The 15,007-nt window shown below is 41.2% G+C and overlaps 1 protein-coding gene across 2 annotated transcripts in view; it reads left to right on the forward strand.

Annotated features, from left to right (window-relative positions):
* Positions 1-1,385: 1,385 nt before the first annotated feature.
* Positions 1,386-15,007, forward strand: part of LOC132395535 (glycerol-3-phosphate dehydrogenase 1-like protein) — a 52,977-nt gene continuing 39,355 nt past the window's right edge. The window contains exon 1 of one of the 2 annotated variants that reach the window (XM_059972300.1): positions 1,386-1,535. In XM_059972300.1, coding sequence (XP_059828283.1) covers positions 1,492-1,535 — 44 coding nt within the window. In that variant the 5' untranslated portion in view covers positions 1,386-1,491. The remainder of the gene's footprint in view (positions 1,536-15,007) is intronic. The other variant, XM_059972301.1, reaches the window with a different exon arrangement.

The following is a 15,007-nucleotide window of genomic DNA, read 5'->3' on the forward strand; positions in this document are numbered from 1 at the left end:
GCTAACCAACTCACAATCCACATTAGGATTTTATACAATGCCAATTCTTATCTTCCTCTGTGATGGTATTGAAAGTCAGACCAGGCTCAAGGGTCTGACCACCTACTTCTGCTTCTTTTGTTCTTACGTACAGAATCCTCTACTGTTCAAAATGGAGTCTGCAACATGGGCTCAGGTTCCCTAACATTTATTATTATAGGAGAAATGTTTAGTGTTAATCAGAAAACTCTTTGCTATCAGAATTTGACAATCAGGGTAACCAACAACAGTCCAGATGGTGTACATGAAGCAGAAGCCCCTTTACTATGGAGGTGAAGACTAAATTATAGAGAATTTCCTACCAGGCTTGCCCTCGCTTGCTCAGAATTACTTATCATAATCTACTAGAGCAGCATTTTAAAAAGGCCCCTTGAGCATTCCACACTCCATACTCTCCTACATATCTCCTTTTTCACAGATTTGTCCAGTTTTGCCTTTTATCTTTCAAGTATTCTCCGGTGACAATATTTATGTATGGAAACTTTCTCCTTTATGTTAGGAATACAAGACGGAAAGTGCGACAGATTTTTAAAAATGTTCTCATTCCCATGTTCCCTGTACTGAATCTCAGGGTTGTATATGGTGGCATATATGTACTTCAATAATAAAATTTACTTTGGACTTCGTGAGGCCTAGACGAGAGTGTTATGATACACATGTTTCAAATGTCAGAAGTCACAGCCTTGGTTTGAGTATTTGATCCCAAGTGGATGAACTTTAAACACCTGTTGTAGAGGAGGGCAGGTTGTGGGATCTCATCAGATTGCTTCTGGCAACTCCAATAGGCCCAGGCAACAAGCTGCTGACCAATGAGAGGCTTCGGTCCTTTCTGATTGCTTGCCTTTTCCCCCAAAGTTTTGCTGGTACCTGGAATCCCAGGAGAGTGAGTCTATCACCAGCATGTGTGGAGAAATTTGTTAATTTAGCACCAGCAGTGCAATACAATACATGATAAACACAAAAATAAATAAAAACAAGTCAACAAGTAGGTGTATATATGCTGTATATATATTTTGATTCGATTAAAATAGTGCGAAAATAGAATATACAAAGAGTCCACTGGTACACTTGAGGCCTTCCACAATCAAGTACAGGAGCTAGTTACCGTCCTGGTTCAGGAAAACAACGGAAAATGTTATTTCAGAGGAATATACTTCAAAACAAGGGGGGCTTGGCTGGAAAACAAGGTGGATCATCCCGGGTTACATGCAGAGCTGCACCTGCACCGCTCCATCTCAACAGCAGAGCACAGATGTTAAACCGCTCGCCGGCCGGGGCCGGGGCCGGGGCCGGGCAGAGCCGCGCCGCAGAGGGAGGAGCGTCGTCAGCTGATCTCGGCCGGAGGGGCGGAGGCATTACCGCATGCTCACTGCCATCTACCGCTGTATTCCGCTGACACCCAGCAGTTCCACTCCGCTGCCGTGAGACGAAGTGCGGGCTGCTCCGGCGCAAATGGCTGCGCCCCTGAAAGTGTGCATTATTGGCTCTGGAAACTGGTGAGTCAGGTGGCGGGGTCGTTGCCGTGAACCGCCGTTTTACCGGTAACGTCAGGCACTGTTGGAGAAGGGAGACAGGCAGTCGTCGCATCGTTTGCGTTCAGTTTAGGAATGGTTGCTTTTTGTCTATTATTGACTGTAGAATTTTATTCTGACACTGTGTGAATTTATCTTCTCTTGGAATGGGGTCATTTAACAGTACCGACTCTTCTAACAACGGGTTTCCCCATTGCATGCCTTATATGGGAATAATATATTTTAATGTACTTGGCCAACTTTGAAGTGACATTTTGACATTTAAAGTGCAGGGTCAACCTTTCACGGTGTAATATTAGCAGAGAGTGATATTGAAATGAAGCCTTCGGCCATCGTGTCGGGATTATCTTGATCAGTGGGCAACATTATTAGAAATAGAATCAGGTTTAATATCATTGGCATATTTAGTGAAATTAATTGTTTTGCAGCAGCAGTATATTGCAATACATTAGTAAAAACTATAAATTAAGTATATAGGTAAAAGAAATTTGAGTTAAATAGTACTGTAAATAGAGGGAAAATACAGAGGTAGTGTTTGTGAGATCATTGTCCATTCAGAAATCTGATGGTGGAGGGAAAGAATCTGTTCCAGAAACATTGAGTGTGTGTTCAGGCTCCTGTACCACCTGCTCCTCGATGATAGCAAGGAGAAGAGGGTGTGTCCTGGGTGATGGGGACCCTTAATGAAGGATGTCACCTCTTTGGGGCATCGCCACTTGAAGGTGTCCTGGATGCTGTGCGGGCTGGTGGCCGTGATGGAGCTAGCAGTTTACAACTTTCTGCAGTTGATGCACCATCAATAACTCACACTGAGACGTAGGCGAGATATCGGCTTTTATTGACTGGAAGAAGGAACCAGGAGTGAGTGTCTATCATACAAGGTCCTGGAGACTGAGGCCGATCTTCAGGCCGCAGGTCTCCTTTATACAGGGGGCCTGTGGGAGGAGCCACAGGAGCAGTCAGCAGGGGCGTGTCCCGACAGGCACATAGTTCACCACAGCAGTTTTGCCCGATCCTGTGCAGCGGCCCCCTCCGTACCAGACAGTGATGCAACCAGTTAGAATCCTCTTCATGGTACATCTGTAGAAATTCATTAGTGTTTTTGCTGACATACCATTTCTCCTCAAACTTTAGATATGTGCAATATAGCCTCTGTCGTGCCTTCTATGTAATGGACCAATGTGTTGGGTCCAGGATAGATCCTCAGAGATGTTGACACCCAGGAACTTGAAGCTGCTCACCCTTTCCACTTCTGATCCCTCCAGGAGGACTGGTGTGTGTTCCCTCGGCTTCCCCCTCCTGAAGTCCACAATCAGTTCTACCACATAAAGGCTCGAAGCCAACTTACAGTCATGCATGCAGTATTGATATAGCTATCCAAAGTTGTACTTTATTTATCCTAACTTAGAAAATGACAGGTCAAATAGTTCGATTATTATGATGAATTATGAGTGTGAACTTGCATTTCATTGTGCTCATGTGAGTTCATCAAATCACTATCCCAATATCGTCAGTATTGTCAACAATCTAAGTTTTGCAGGAGTGATTTCATTGTATTATCTGACTTGCATCTGCTTTATCAGGTTTGGGACTGATTATCACATCCACACTCCTGTGCCCTGGTGATTTTTGTTGTGTATCTCAGCTTCCTTCTGATTCAACCATTGAGAAAAGGAGATGGACAGGTTCAGCAGTACAGTGGAAAAATAAATTGGCAACTAATCCCAAATGCCAGAATTTTAGAAACTGATTGAGAATATATATATAAAAACAACTTTGTCTCTATCTATTTCTAATAGTAATAGCTTGATCTTTTCCCCAAGGTTGGTGATCAGCACCATTGAAATGTGAAATTTTGGCAACATTGTCAAAGAGAAGTAAAACACAATAGACAAAAGGCTGGAGAAACTCGGTGGACCAGGCAGGAATTATGGATGGAAATGGACAGCATCAGCAGTTTCTTGTGCAGACAGTGGTTAAACCACGAGTCATTGCTAGTGTAACATGGGTGTAATGAGTGAACAGTGAAAGTAACTCTGCAGCACCCTACCTCATGAAGTGTAGATGTTTAATAGACATGTTAACAGACTTGACATCTAATATCCAAAACTATATTACTTAGGAGCTTATTGAATTATTTTCCAGTGCCCAATGCCATGTCAGCAGTGAAGAGAATCGGGTAGTTATTTACAGCACTCTCGTGTGATGAGCAAATTACAGGTTTTTTAACAATAACCTTAGCTGGTTACACTTTCTGTCAGCAATTGAAGCTCAACTCTCTCTTAGGACATTATATAACTCAGAAACTGAAATAACATTTTTATTCTCTATAAATCTTTCTGCTTGATCTCCGTTTAAGGAAGTTTTGATTTACTTCAGTTGCATGCAGCTAAGCACCACTTTGAGGAAATGGTAAGGCTCGGTGCAGATTGGGAGATGGCTTCATTGAACACCTTTGCTCCACCTGCTCTAACAGCCAAGATCTTCCATTTCGAGTTTCATAGTAAGTTTATTATCAAAGCATGTATATGTCACCATATACACTTCGAAATTTCGTTTTCCTGCGGGCATTCACAGTAAAGCAAAGAAATACGGTAGAATCAGTGAAAAACCACACTCAAAGACTGACAAACAACCATGTGCAAAAGAACACAAACTATGCAAAATAAACTAATAAATAATATAGAGAACATGAGTTGTAGAGTAAGTCTATAGGTTGTGAAGTAAGTTCAGCGTGGAGGTGAGTGAAGTTATCCACGCTGATTCAGGAGCCAGCCATTTTAATTCCAGTTTCCATTCCCACACCAGCATGTCTGTCCACAGCCTCCTTTACTACCATGCTGATGCCAGACACAGATTGGAAGATCAACATTTTGTACTTCATCTAACTTCTGGTATCTTCTCTTCTCTGTCTCATCCACACATCTTTTTGTTTATCCTTCTGGCCCCTTTACCCCATCTCTTTCCCTCCCCTTCCTGCATAACCTGTCCATCACCTGCACCTTCCTCTGGTTTTCCATCTGGTACCTGTTACTCCATGGTCCACTGTCCTCTCTCTTCTTCAAATCAGAGAAAATTTGCAGATGCTGGAAACCCAAAGCAACACACACAAAATGCTGGAGGAACTCAGTAAGCCAGACAGTATCTATGGGAAAAAAGTAAACAGTTGATGTTTCTGGCCGAGATCCTTCACCAGGACTGGAAAAAAAAACAATGAGAAGCACAATTTGGAGTCTCTGGGTCTGTCCGCAGTAGTGTTCAGAAGGATGGTGGGGGGGGGGGGGGGTGCGGAAATCTTACTAGAAACTACTGGATACTGAAACTCCCAGATAGAGTGAATGTGGAGAGAATAGGAGAGACTCAGATTCAGGGGCATAGCCTCAGAACATAGGAAGATCCCTTTAAAATTAGAAACCATTATTAGAAGTATTCCAGGTTTTTGATTGGTGGGGGGGGAGGGCTAACTGTTACAATGAGAAAGTGGAGGGAATGAGCTTTAAAAAGTCAGCCATAATTGATAGGCCAAATGGCTTAATTCTGCTCCTATATCATTTGAACATGTGCTCTTAAGTTCAGACACTTTTTTGATATCAAGTTTTTGATTCAGTCATTAGTGATTCAGTGGTGTCATTAGCAAACTTAAATATGGTATTGGAGTTGTACTTCGCCTCACGGTCATGTATGAGGTCAGTAGAGCGGGGGGCAAAGCACGCAGCCTTGTGGTGCTGATGGTGATTGTGAGGAGGTTGTGTTAGCAATATGAACTAACTGGGATCTGCAAGTGAGAAAATCGAAGATCCAGTTCCATAAGGAGGTATTGAGGCCTAGGTCTCAGACTAGGGGTAGTTGTTCATTGATTCTATTGTATTTATTTGTTCTACTGTGAATGCCTGCAAGAAGTTGGATCTCAGGGTAGTATGTGGTGACATCTCCATACTTTGATGTTAAGTTTACTTCGAATTTTGAGGGATTCGACTATTTGACCATGTTTAGAACAAAACTGTGATCCCGTCTGGAACAAAGTGATCTGATCAAAATCCAAACTAAGCATAAAGAAGCAAGTAGCTTACTGATGAGGAGATGTCATCTATTTGTGCAGTTGATGCCACTTTCCGTCACTTTGCTGAAGACTGGTTGGTAATCAGCTGAGTTCGATTTGTCCTGTTCTTGAAGAACAGTTTTCCACAATTATGGTGTTGTAACTACCAAAATAAAAAAGCTTGATTAGAGGCACAGCAAGTTCTGGAGTGCAGGCTGTTCTAACTACACCTGGCATGTTGGTGGTTCCATAACGTTTGCTGTATCAGCACCGTCAGCCATCCTTTGATATTAGATGGTGTGAATTGAATTGGCTGGAGAGTGGCGTCTGTGAAATGTGGACTTTCAGGAGGAAGCCAAGATTGTGATTGTGAATTTTTGTTTCTTGCCTTTTGGCTGCCTACATTTTGATCACTCATATCACTGAGGACGGAGGTGTTCTTGAAGTCTTTTACTCCTGTCAGCTGTTCAGTCGAGGGCCATAACTTATGACTAGATGAGGTAGAACTGCAGAGTTTTAGGCTGTTCTGGGGACATTTTATTTGCAAGTACACTACTGTGCAAAAGTCTTAGTCACTTTAGATGTTTATATGAATTTTGTTTTAAATGTTTTTTTTGTCTTTTCAATTGTGTGTCAGTAGAAAAGAGCAAATTTTAGATTTCCTAGCATTCATTTTCCAAAAAAATCGAATGTTACAGAGAAAAATTTGTATTCCGTTAAAGAAAGTAACGTTTTACTTGACTATAAGAGTTGGAATGTAATGGTGAGGTTGTATAAGACATTGGTGAGGTCGAATTTGGAGTATTGTGAGCAGTTTTGGTCACCTAATTACAAGAAGGATATTAATAAGGTTGAAAGAGTGCAGAGAAGGTTTACAAGGATGTTGCCGGGGCTTGAGAAACTGAGTTACAGAGAAAGGTTGAATAGGTTAGGACTTTATTCCCTGGAGCGTAGGAGAATGAGGGATGATCTGATAGAGGTGTATAAAATTTTGATGGGTATAGATAGAGTGAATGCAAGCAGGTTTTTTTTCCACCGAGGCTAGGGGAGAAAAAAACCAGGGGACATGGGTTAAAGGTGACGGGGGAAAAGTTTAAAGGGAATATTAGGGGGGGCTTCTTCACGCAGAGAGCGGTGGGAGTGTGGAATGAGCTGCCAGATGAAGTGGTAAATGCGGGCTCACTTTTGACATTTAAGAAAAAGTTGGACAGGTACATGGGTGAGAGGTGTATGGAGGGATATGGTCCAGGTGCAGGTCAGTGGGACTAGGCAGAAAAATAGTTCGGCACAGCCAAGAAGGGCCAAAAGGCCAGTTTCTGTGCTGTAATGTTCTATGGTTCTATATTAAGTAATGGACCACTTTTCAAATTAAAAACTTGATTACTGTACTTTGTAGGTATACAGCCCAGTGTATGATTAAACAAAGATAACAAACAGGATGCTAATAATCAATGACATAATGAGCTGAATCAGAACTGATTAATTGAAGCAAGAAGGTGTGGAGTAGGAATCAAACTGGGCAAAGGACAACCAAACCAAAAGGTGAGGGTGTGGCAGATTTAACACATTTTCAAATAATCAGTTCTTACACCATGGCAAGAGTGAACATAGCAACAAGACACAAGGTGGTCACCCTGCATCAACAAGGTCCCTCCCAAAGCAGAAATTTCATGGCAGATAGCGGTTTCAAGACGTGCTTACCAAGCTCTTCTGAAGAAGCACACTGGTTGGCCGCAGAAACTGAATGCAGCAGATGAGAGACACATCAAACTGACTTTCCTTCTAAATTAGAATTCCAGCACTGTTATCAGCTCTGAACTCACAGAAACCACTGGAACCCAAGTAAACTCCTCTACAATCTGGAGAAGTCCTGCCTGATGTGGTCTTCGTGGAATAGTTGCTGCCAAAAAGCTATTAATCTGAGGTGGAAGCAAGACCAACAGCCTCAGCTACGTACAAAAACACAAGGACTGGGGTGTCGAACAATAGCAACAAGTACTCTGGACTGACAAGTCAAAATGTGATACTTTTGACTCGAGCTTTGTGGCTTGTCGATAGACGAGCGGGAGAGCGCTACATGGATGAGTGTTTGCAGCCACCGGTGATGCACAGAGGAGGTTCCCTGCAGGTTTGGAGCTGCATTTCTGCAAATGGAGTTGGTGATCTGGTCAGAACCAATGGAATCCTCAATGCTGACAAGTAGGTGCAGATACTCATTAATCATGAAATACCATCAGGGAGGCATCCGATTGGTCTCAACTTCATTCTGCAGTGACAGTGACCCCCAAACATACAGCCAAGGTAATAAAGAACTATTTTCAGCACAATGAAAAACAAGGAGTTCTGCAACAGATGGCATGACCTCTACAGACCCCTGATCTCAATTTCATCGAGGCTGTCTGGGAGACACAGAAACAAGCGAGACAGCCAGAGTCTGCAGAAGAACTCTGGCCAGTTCTCCAAGATGCTTGGAACCACCTGCCAGCCGATTTTCTCACTACACGACAGTGTATCTAAGAAATTTGAAGCAATTTTAAAGGCATATAATTGCACCAAATATTGATTTGATTTAGATTTTTACCGTTCATTGCTCTTTATAGTAACTTTTTTTTGATATTTCGAAACTTTTCAATATTCTTGAAAGCATCTCTGTGTTACAAATTTTCTGTACGTGAGCCTAAGACTCGCGTACTGTAGATGCATAGTTCTGAAGGTGAAGACATGACTGAAAGCTAATGTATATCAGGCAGAGATTATCTTCACCTATTATCTTCAGTGCAGGGCAAGTTGCTGCAGTTATCTGAGCTGCATTTAAAAATAAGCATTTGAACAGTGGCAGAGCCTCACTTGCAGTTGGCTGCTGCCTGGGGATCTATTAATTACCAATCTCAACAGGAAAAGAGTGGATTGTTCTGGCAGAAAGCCGGTGTAGACTCCAAGCATTGAATGATATGACTATGATTTTTGACTAATTGCTGTCATTTTTCAACCTTCAGGGAATAATGAAATATAATGAACCTGCTTCTTCTTGCTACATGAACTAATAGTAATGCTTTAAGGGATTTTGAATTTAATCATTTTAATATTCTAACATTGACAACCTTGCCCTATTAAAAATTAGCAAAAATTCCATTAAATTTTGTAAAAAGTAATTTTGTAGGTATGTTTAGATTGACAGATTTAAAAGTACTTTTCATGATGAATTTATTTGCAATTGTAATAATCATACAACCAATTAGTAGTTAATTTTTTGAGGAATTTGTCAACTCCAAAAATTTAAAAGTAAGTTATATTGTTGTAGGCTTTCCGTTTGAATTGGTTCATGGCAGCATATGCAGTTTAGCTTATTTTGCAAAACAACTGCCTTTGTATTTTCAGTAGCCAGCTGCTAAAATCTAAAGAACAAAGGGCTTAGGTTATTTATCTGAGAACAGCCTTCATTTAGAAACTTCCAAGTAACTCTTCTCTGGTTGAATATTTCTGATGCTGGAATTATTCCTTTTGACCATTGCACATGATTTTGTTTTTATACAATGCCAAATGTTAATTTTCCATTTGAAACATAGCTGCAGTCTGATAACTGGCCCTCTTTTTACAAGTTTACCATCAACTTAATGTAAATTAACTTTTTTGTACTTTCTGGTCCCTTGGAATATTTGGTAATCCTAAGCAAAAGCAGCTCTTTAGGAAGAATAGTTGTATGAATTTGCAATATCAAAATAAAAATAACTTAGCAGCTACTGCAGAATTGTATCGACTAAAATAATTTATTAACAGTTAAAATAATGAATTGCTGAACGTTAGATGAATATTTTAGGTGTTTGTGCATTATGACTAACAAGATCTTACAGCTCACTTTCCTCTTGAATCTGGCAAAGTTGTTTTGTTTTCAGTAATGTATCCAGAATGTGTTACAAAATCTGTAAGTGTTAGTTTGTAAAATTGATCTATTATTGTCCCATGTACCAAGATATAGTGGTAAATCTGTTTTGTGTGCCATGCATACAGATCACAACAGCATAGTATTACAGTAACAGAGAAAATGCAGTGTAGGCAAACAGTAAAGTATAATCCATAGTGAGGTAGCATGTGAGGTTAAAAGTCCATCTCATACTAGGGGACTGTTCAACAGACTTACAACAGCAAGACAAGCTGTTCTTGGTGATACAAGCTTTTATATCTTCTGCCTGATGGAAGGGGGGATTAGTGGGAATGTCTGGGGTGGGTGAAGTCTTTAATTATGTGAGTACAGCCAGAGTCCGTGGAGGAAGACTGATTACACTGGAGCTGATCTATGTACTCTGTTACACTTAACCTACCGAGACTGGTGTTTGCAGCCTACCTTCCCAATGCCACTCCTCATATTTCCTAATGGTTATTAACCTCTCCAGTTTGGCAATACAGAGCCCGACCCCAGCTATTACTCAGTAATGAAAGTCACTCCTGCAAATTTCATAAATCATAGAGCATAGTAAGATACTATGAATCACTTATAAGTGTATCATTAATTTACAGTGCACTATAAATCACACCATAACTGTAACTGGTTTACAAGAAATTATTAATTTCCACAGCACTCTTGATTTTTGATTCCACAAATTCTCTGAGAGCGTTGTAATGGTTAATAATTTCCAGTTGTGTTGTATTCTTGTATCAAAAGAAACTGGGTGATGTTGCAAAAAGTAAGCCTTATTGACAGAGTCAATGTGGCTTTTTTTCCCTTTGTGGAAAATGTTTGGAGGCATTTTTGCAGCTTGTATGTTATAGAGGGAATTGTTGCACAGGCCATGGTCTTTCTGCCTAATGTGATTCTGCTGGAGTTTGTTCTATATAACATAAAACTACTTAGCAGCAGTCCTATATAAATAACCATGAGACTGCAGCTTTCACAGGTTGTCTTCGTGATTCCCTGCCTTTGTATAAGATTTGGGAAACAGCATTCTTTGGTTTGTATAATCTTCAATGATTAAGCTGCAGATTGCACCAATGGCATTGATCTAAAGGCATGAACAGTAGTGTAAAAAATGATCATGCCACATGAGTTCACATCAGAAAGGGCAGCTACGGAAATTAAGTGATAAAACAAATTGTAAATAAAAATGATAGGGTCAATAATAGTGAACCATGAAACCATTAGCCCAGGCATGGGCAAACTGCGGCCCATTAAGCTTTTTAATCCGGCCCGCAGAACTTGATGAAATTATATTAATAAACCTTATTAACGTTTTTTCCCCGCAATTCTGGCATTTTCCCAATAGATGACGCACTCTATATACATTGACCTTTGTTGAGGTGCAGCGTATTACTCCACATTTGCGCTTTACTCTTTGTTCGGCTCGACCTATTTGTGTGAACAGGCGTTCAGCGTCATGAACATCAACAAAGCCAGCCACAGATCCAAGTTAACTGACCAACACCTCAGATCCATCCTGAGAATCGCCACAACAAAACTAAATCCAGACTTTGATGCACTGGCTAAAAGGGGAGACCAACAACACTGTTCCCACTGAAATTAAAAATAAGTTTCTTCGTTGTGTTATGTAAAAAAATGCATTTGAAAATATTTTTTTCAATAAGCCTTACATGTTACATGTCATTTCTGTTAAGTGATGGACATGAGTAGTGCGCAGGTGCACGTACGTTCTCAAAATAAAAAATGTGCTCCAGATCAAATAACGCGCTCCGCATACTGGCACGCTGTCACTGTTCTGTCTTTGTGCTGGTCGTTGTTGAGTTTTGGCACAGGGGACAATTGAATAAGAAGGAGCAGGACAAGTAGACCTGCATCTCCTACCATTTTTGAAATAAAGACAGTCAGGAGGAGAGTGATGAAGATAATATCTTGAAGGATAACAGAATTTTCAGTGCTTTAAAATAATAACTGTTACTATTAAAAAAAGCTGTATTTTATTCATTTAATTTTCAGTGTTTTAAAAGTCATTTCAATAAATAGCTAAATACCATGGGACTTCAAAGACAGATATTTTGTTGTAATGCATTTGTTCATTTTCAATTGAAATTAAAGCACATGTTTTCTACATATCCCATGATATTTTATTTTCTCTTATGAGGTGTATTACCAAAACACTCCGTCCATCTGCTCCTGGTCCGGCCCCCCTGTCAAATTTTAGAACCCTTTGTGGCCCATAAGTCAAAAAGTTTGCCCACCCCTGCATTAGACTGTTGCACAAATTTATTTGGTTAATAAATGCATTCCAGAGCTGGACTTGCACTGAGAATAGGTCACAACTTACAAAGTAAATGGCAGGGGCCTGGAGAGTGTTGTAGACCAGGACATCTAGTTACATAATTCTCTAAAAAGTGGCAACATGAGTAGGCAGTGATTGGAAAAAGGCATTTGGCGTGCTTGTCTTCATTGGTCAGGTGGCCCGTTTGTTCGAGATGGATTTCGAGCGATATTCGGAAGGTGCTGTGTGCTTTCGTGCAGACTGAGTGTCTAGCACGCGAGTGACAGACAAGTTCAAGATGAGCTCCAACTTCAGTGCACATTTGACTGTTTAAGAGTAATGGCCCTTTTTTTTTCTTTCTTTCATTTAGTAACTGTTTATTTAAAATGACATTCTTAAATATACTTTATAAATTGTATGCAGTGTACGATCTGTTATTTCAGTCTGGGGGCAGCAAATCACACAGCATTCACACAAACTGGGGTTTGGGTGCGTGAGACATCCCAGCCTCAGGGGTCTGGCGGGACCAAAGTTGTATACACCCTTGCCGTGCGAAGGCAGAGAACGCTGGCTTTATCACTGGGGGATCCAGTAACTGTTAGCGATGGGCTAACAAGCCGGGTTTGCTGGGATGTTCAAGAAGAAGGGGGTGTCATAGGCAACCAATCACATGCACATAAACAGTTTAATTGATTGTACAAGTATTTTTGGAGTCACCTATATGGCTAAAAATGACAGACTTCACAGTCATATAGCATGTAAACAGGCCCCTTGGCTCACCTCATTCATGCCAACAATGATGTCTATCTGAGCTAGTTGTGTATTTTGCCTCCATTCAGCCCATATTTCTCACCAATATTGCTACCATTCATAGCACAATTACTGTTCACTTGTGATCATACAGTGACATACATTTGTGCCTAGTCTTCACTGTGACGCACACATCTTCTGTACGAAGAAGGAATTTCATTTATGAATCCACTTTTCAGAATCTGAATCGGGTTTAATATCACCGGCATTTGCTGTGAAATTTGTTGTCTTTGCGGCAGCAGTACAATGAAATACATCATAACAGAGAGAAAAAGCTGAAATTACAATTTAAAAAATTATATATGTTAAATAAGTAGTGCAAAAAATATTTTTTAAAAGAAGTGTTCATGGGTTCATTGTCCATTCAGAAATTGGAATGCAGAGGGGAAGAAGCTGTTCTTGTATCGTTGAGTGTGTGCCTTCGGGCTCCTGCACCTCCTTCCTGATGGTAGTAGTGAGAACAAGACATAATTTGGGTGGTGGGGGTCCTTAATGATGGGCACCGCCTTCTTGAGGTATCACTCCTTGAAGATGCCCTGGATACTGTGGGGCCCAGTGCCCATGATGAAGTTTACATTGCTCCATTTACTGGCATGAAAATGTATTGCAACCTTTGAGCCTGTCACTCGGTCCTCGAGTTCCTTACATTTGCTGCTTGCATAAACAAATAAAACCTGGAACTGAAAGCAGAACTCCCTCTACTGAAAACATTGTGTGTACAATAATATATCAAACACCATATCATATGATTAAAATGATCCCTTTAAGTGTTCCCTATACATCCAAATAGGCCTTGTATGAGGTTCATTCCCTCTCAGAAGGTCAGCTTGTTTTAAATGAAAGCAAAAGTAGCAGGCTGATATCTGTGGAAAGAAATAAGAGTTAATGTTGCCAGCTGGTGATGTTTTTTCATCAAAAATGACCAATCGGATACAAACTGGGAAGGCTGGTTATCTAAAAATGTAATTCAATGTTGTCTTTAAGATTGTAATGTGCTGAGTTTGGGCATGAGAGATTGTTCCATGTGTTGGAAAAGTATGGGAGGGAAGAGAGGGGGTTAGTGGGACAGGGAATTGAAGGAATGGGCAGCTAAAAGCTTAAAGCCCTGGAAGACTGACTATGTTGGACATTCAGTCTGTGTTTGCTATCTTCAGTGCAGAAGAGACCACATTTTAAGCACTTTAGAAGAGCACTGTTTCAATTGGAACAAGTATTTGAATCTCTAAATGCTAGGGATGCAAGCAGTAAATGCATTCAAAGGTGGTACATGAAGGGAAATAATTGGTGGGATTGGAAGAGTGAACAGTTCCTTTGGAATACTGCAAAAGGTGAAGTAGTGAAGATGTACGTTGTGGAGGAAATTATGGAGAATGACCTGTTTAATGTAGTTTGCTGGGGTGAACAGTGAACTCAAAGGTTATCCTAGATGGAGGAGCGAGGGGAGAGAGCAGAAGGGTGGGAAATGGAACAGATTGATTCAGAGCCCTGTTAAGAATGGGGAAAGGCAAACCAGAGTTACAGAAAGTGGAAGACATCTCTGAAGCGCTGGTTGGAGTCATCGTCCAAGCTGATGTGATAGAGACAGAGACATTCCGAATGGAATGGAGCTCAGCAGGTTGCTAACAGAACAAAGAGAATTGTAAACGAGAAGAAATAGAGGTCTAGTAGGGGAAGGAAAGATAGCGATCCAATGTGCTCGACTATTATACCCCATAGAAAAGAGACACTCCATTCAAATTTGCAGATAAGAGTTAACCAATTAGATATCTGTGGTGAACTACATATACCTGTCTGGACACCCCCCCCCCCCCACCCTGCTGACTGCTCCTGTGGCTCCTCCCACAGACCCCGGTATAAAGGCGATCAAGGCCTGAGCCCGGCCTCTCAGTCTCCAGGATGTAATATGTTGGTCACTCACTGTTTGTTCCTTCTTCCAGTCAATAAAAGCTGATATCTCGCCTCACATCTCAGAGAGTTATTGATGGTGCATCAATATCCCCAATACAAATAAGGTAATACTGGAAAGCTTCCAGAATCATACAAAGAACTGTAACCACTAAGGGACATGCTGAACAATTGCGGATACATAGTGTGACCACAATGTGGGAAAACAATTACATAAACAGCCTCCGGGTCCAACGTATAATTCTCCGTAACTTCCGCCACCTCCAACGGGATCCCACTACCAAACACATTTTTCCCTCCCCCCCCCCCCCACTTTTCACAGGGATCGCTCCCTACGTGACTCCCTTGTCCACTCGTCCCCCCCCCATCCCTTCCCACTGATCTCCCTCCTGGCACTTATCCTTGTAAGCGGAACAAGTGCTACACCTGCCCTTACACTTCCTCCCTCACCACCATTCAGGGCCCCAGACAGTCCTTCCAGGTGAGGCGACACT

Source organism: Hypanus sabinus, chromosome 6 (assembly GCF_030144855.1).
Source record: "Hypanus sabinus isolate sHypSab1 chromosome 6, sHypSab1.hap1, whole genome shotgun sequence".
NCBI classification, from domain to species: Eukaryota; Metazoa; Chordata; class Chondrichthyes; order Myliobatiformes; family Dasyatidae; genus Hypanus; species Hypanus sabinus.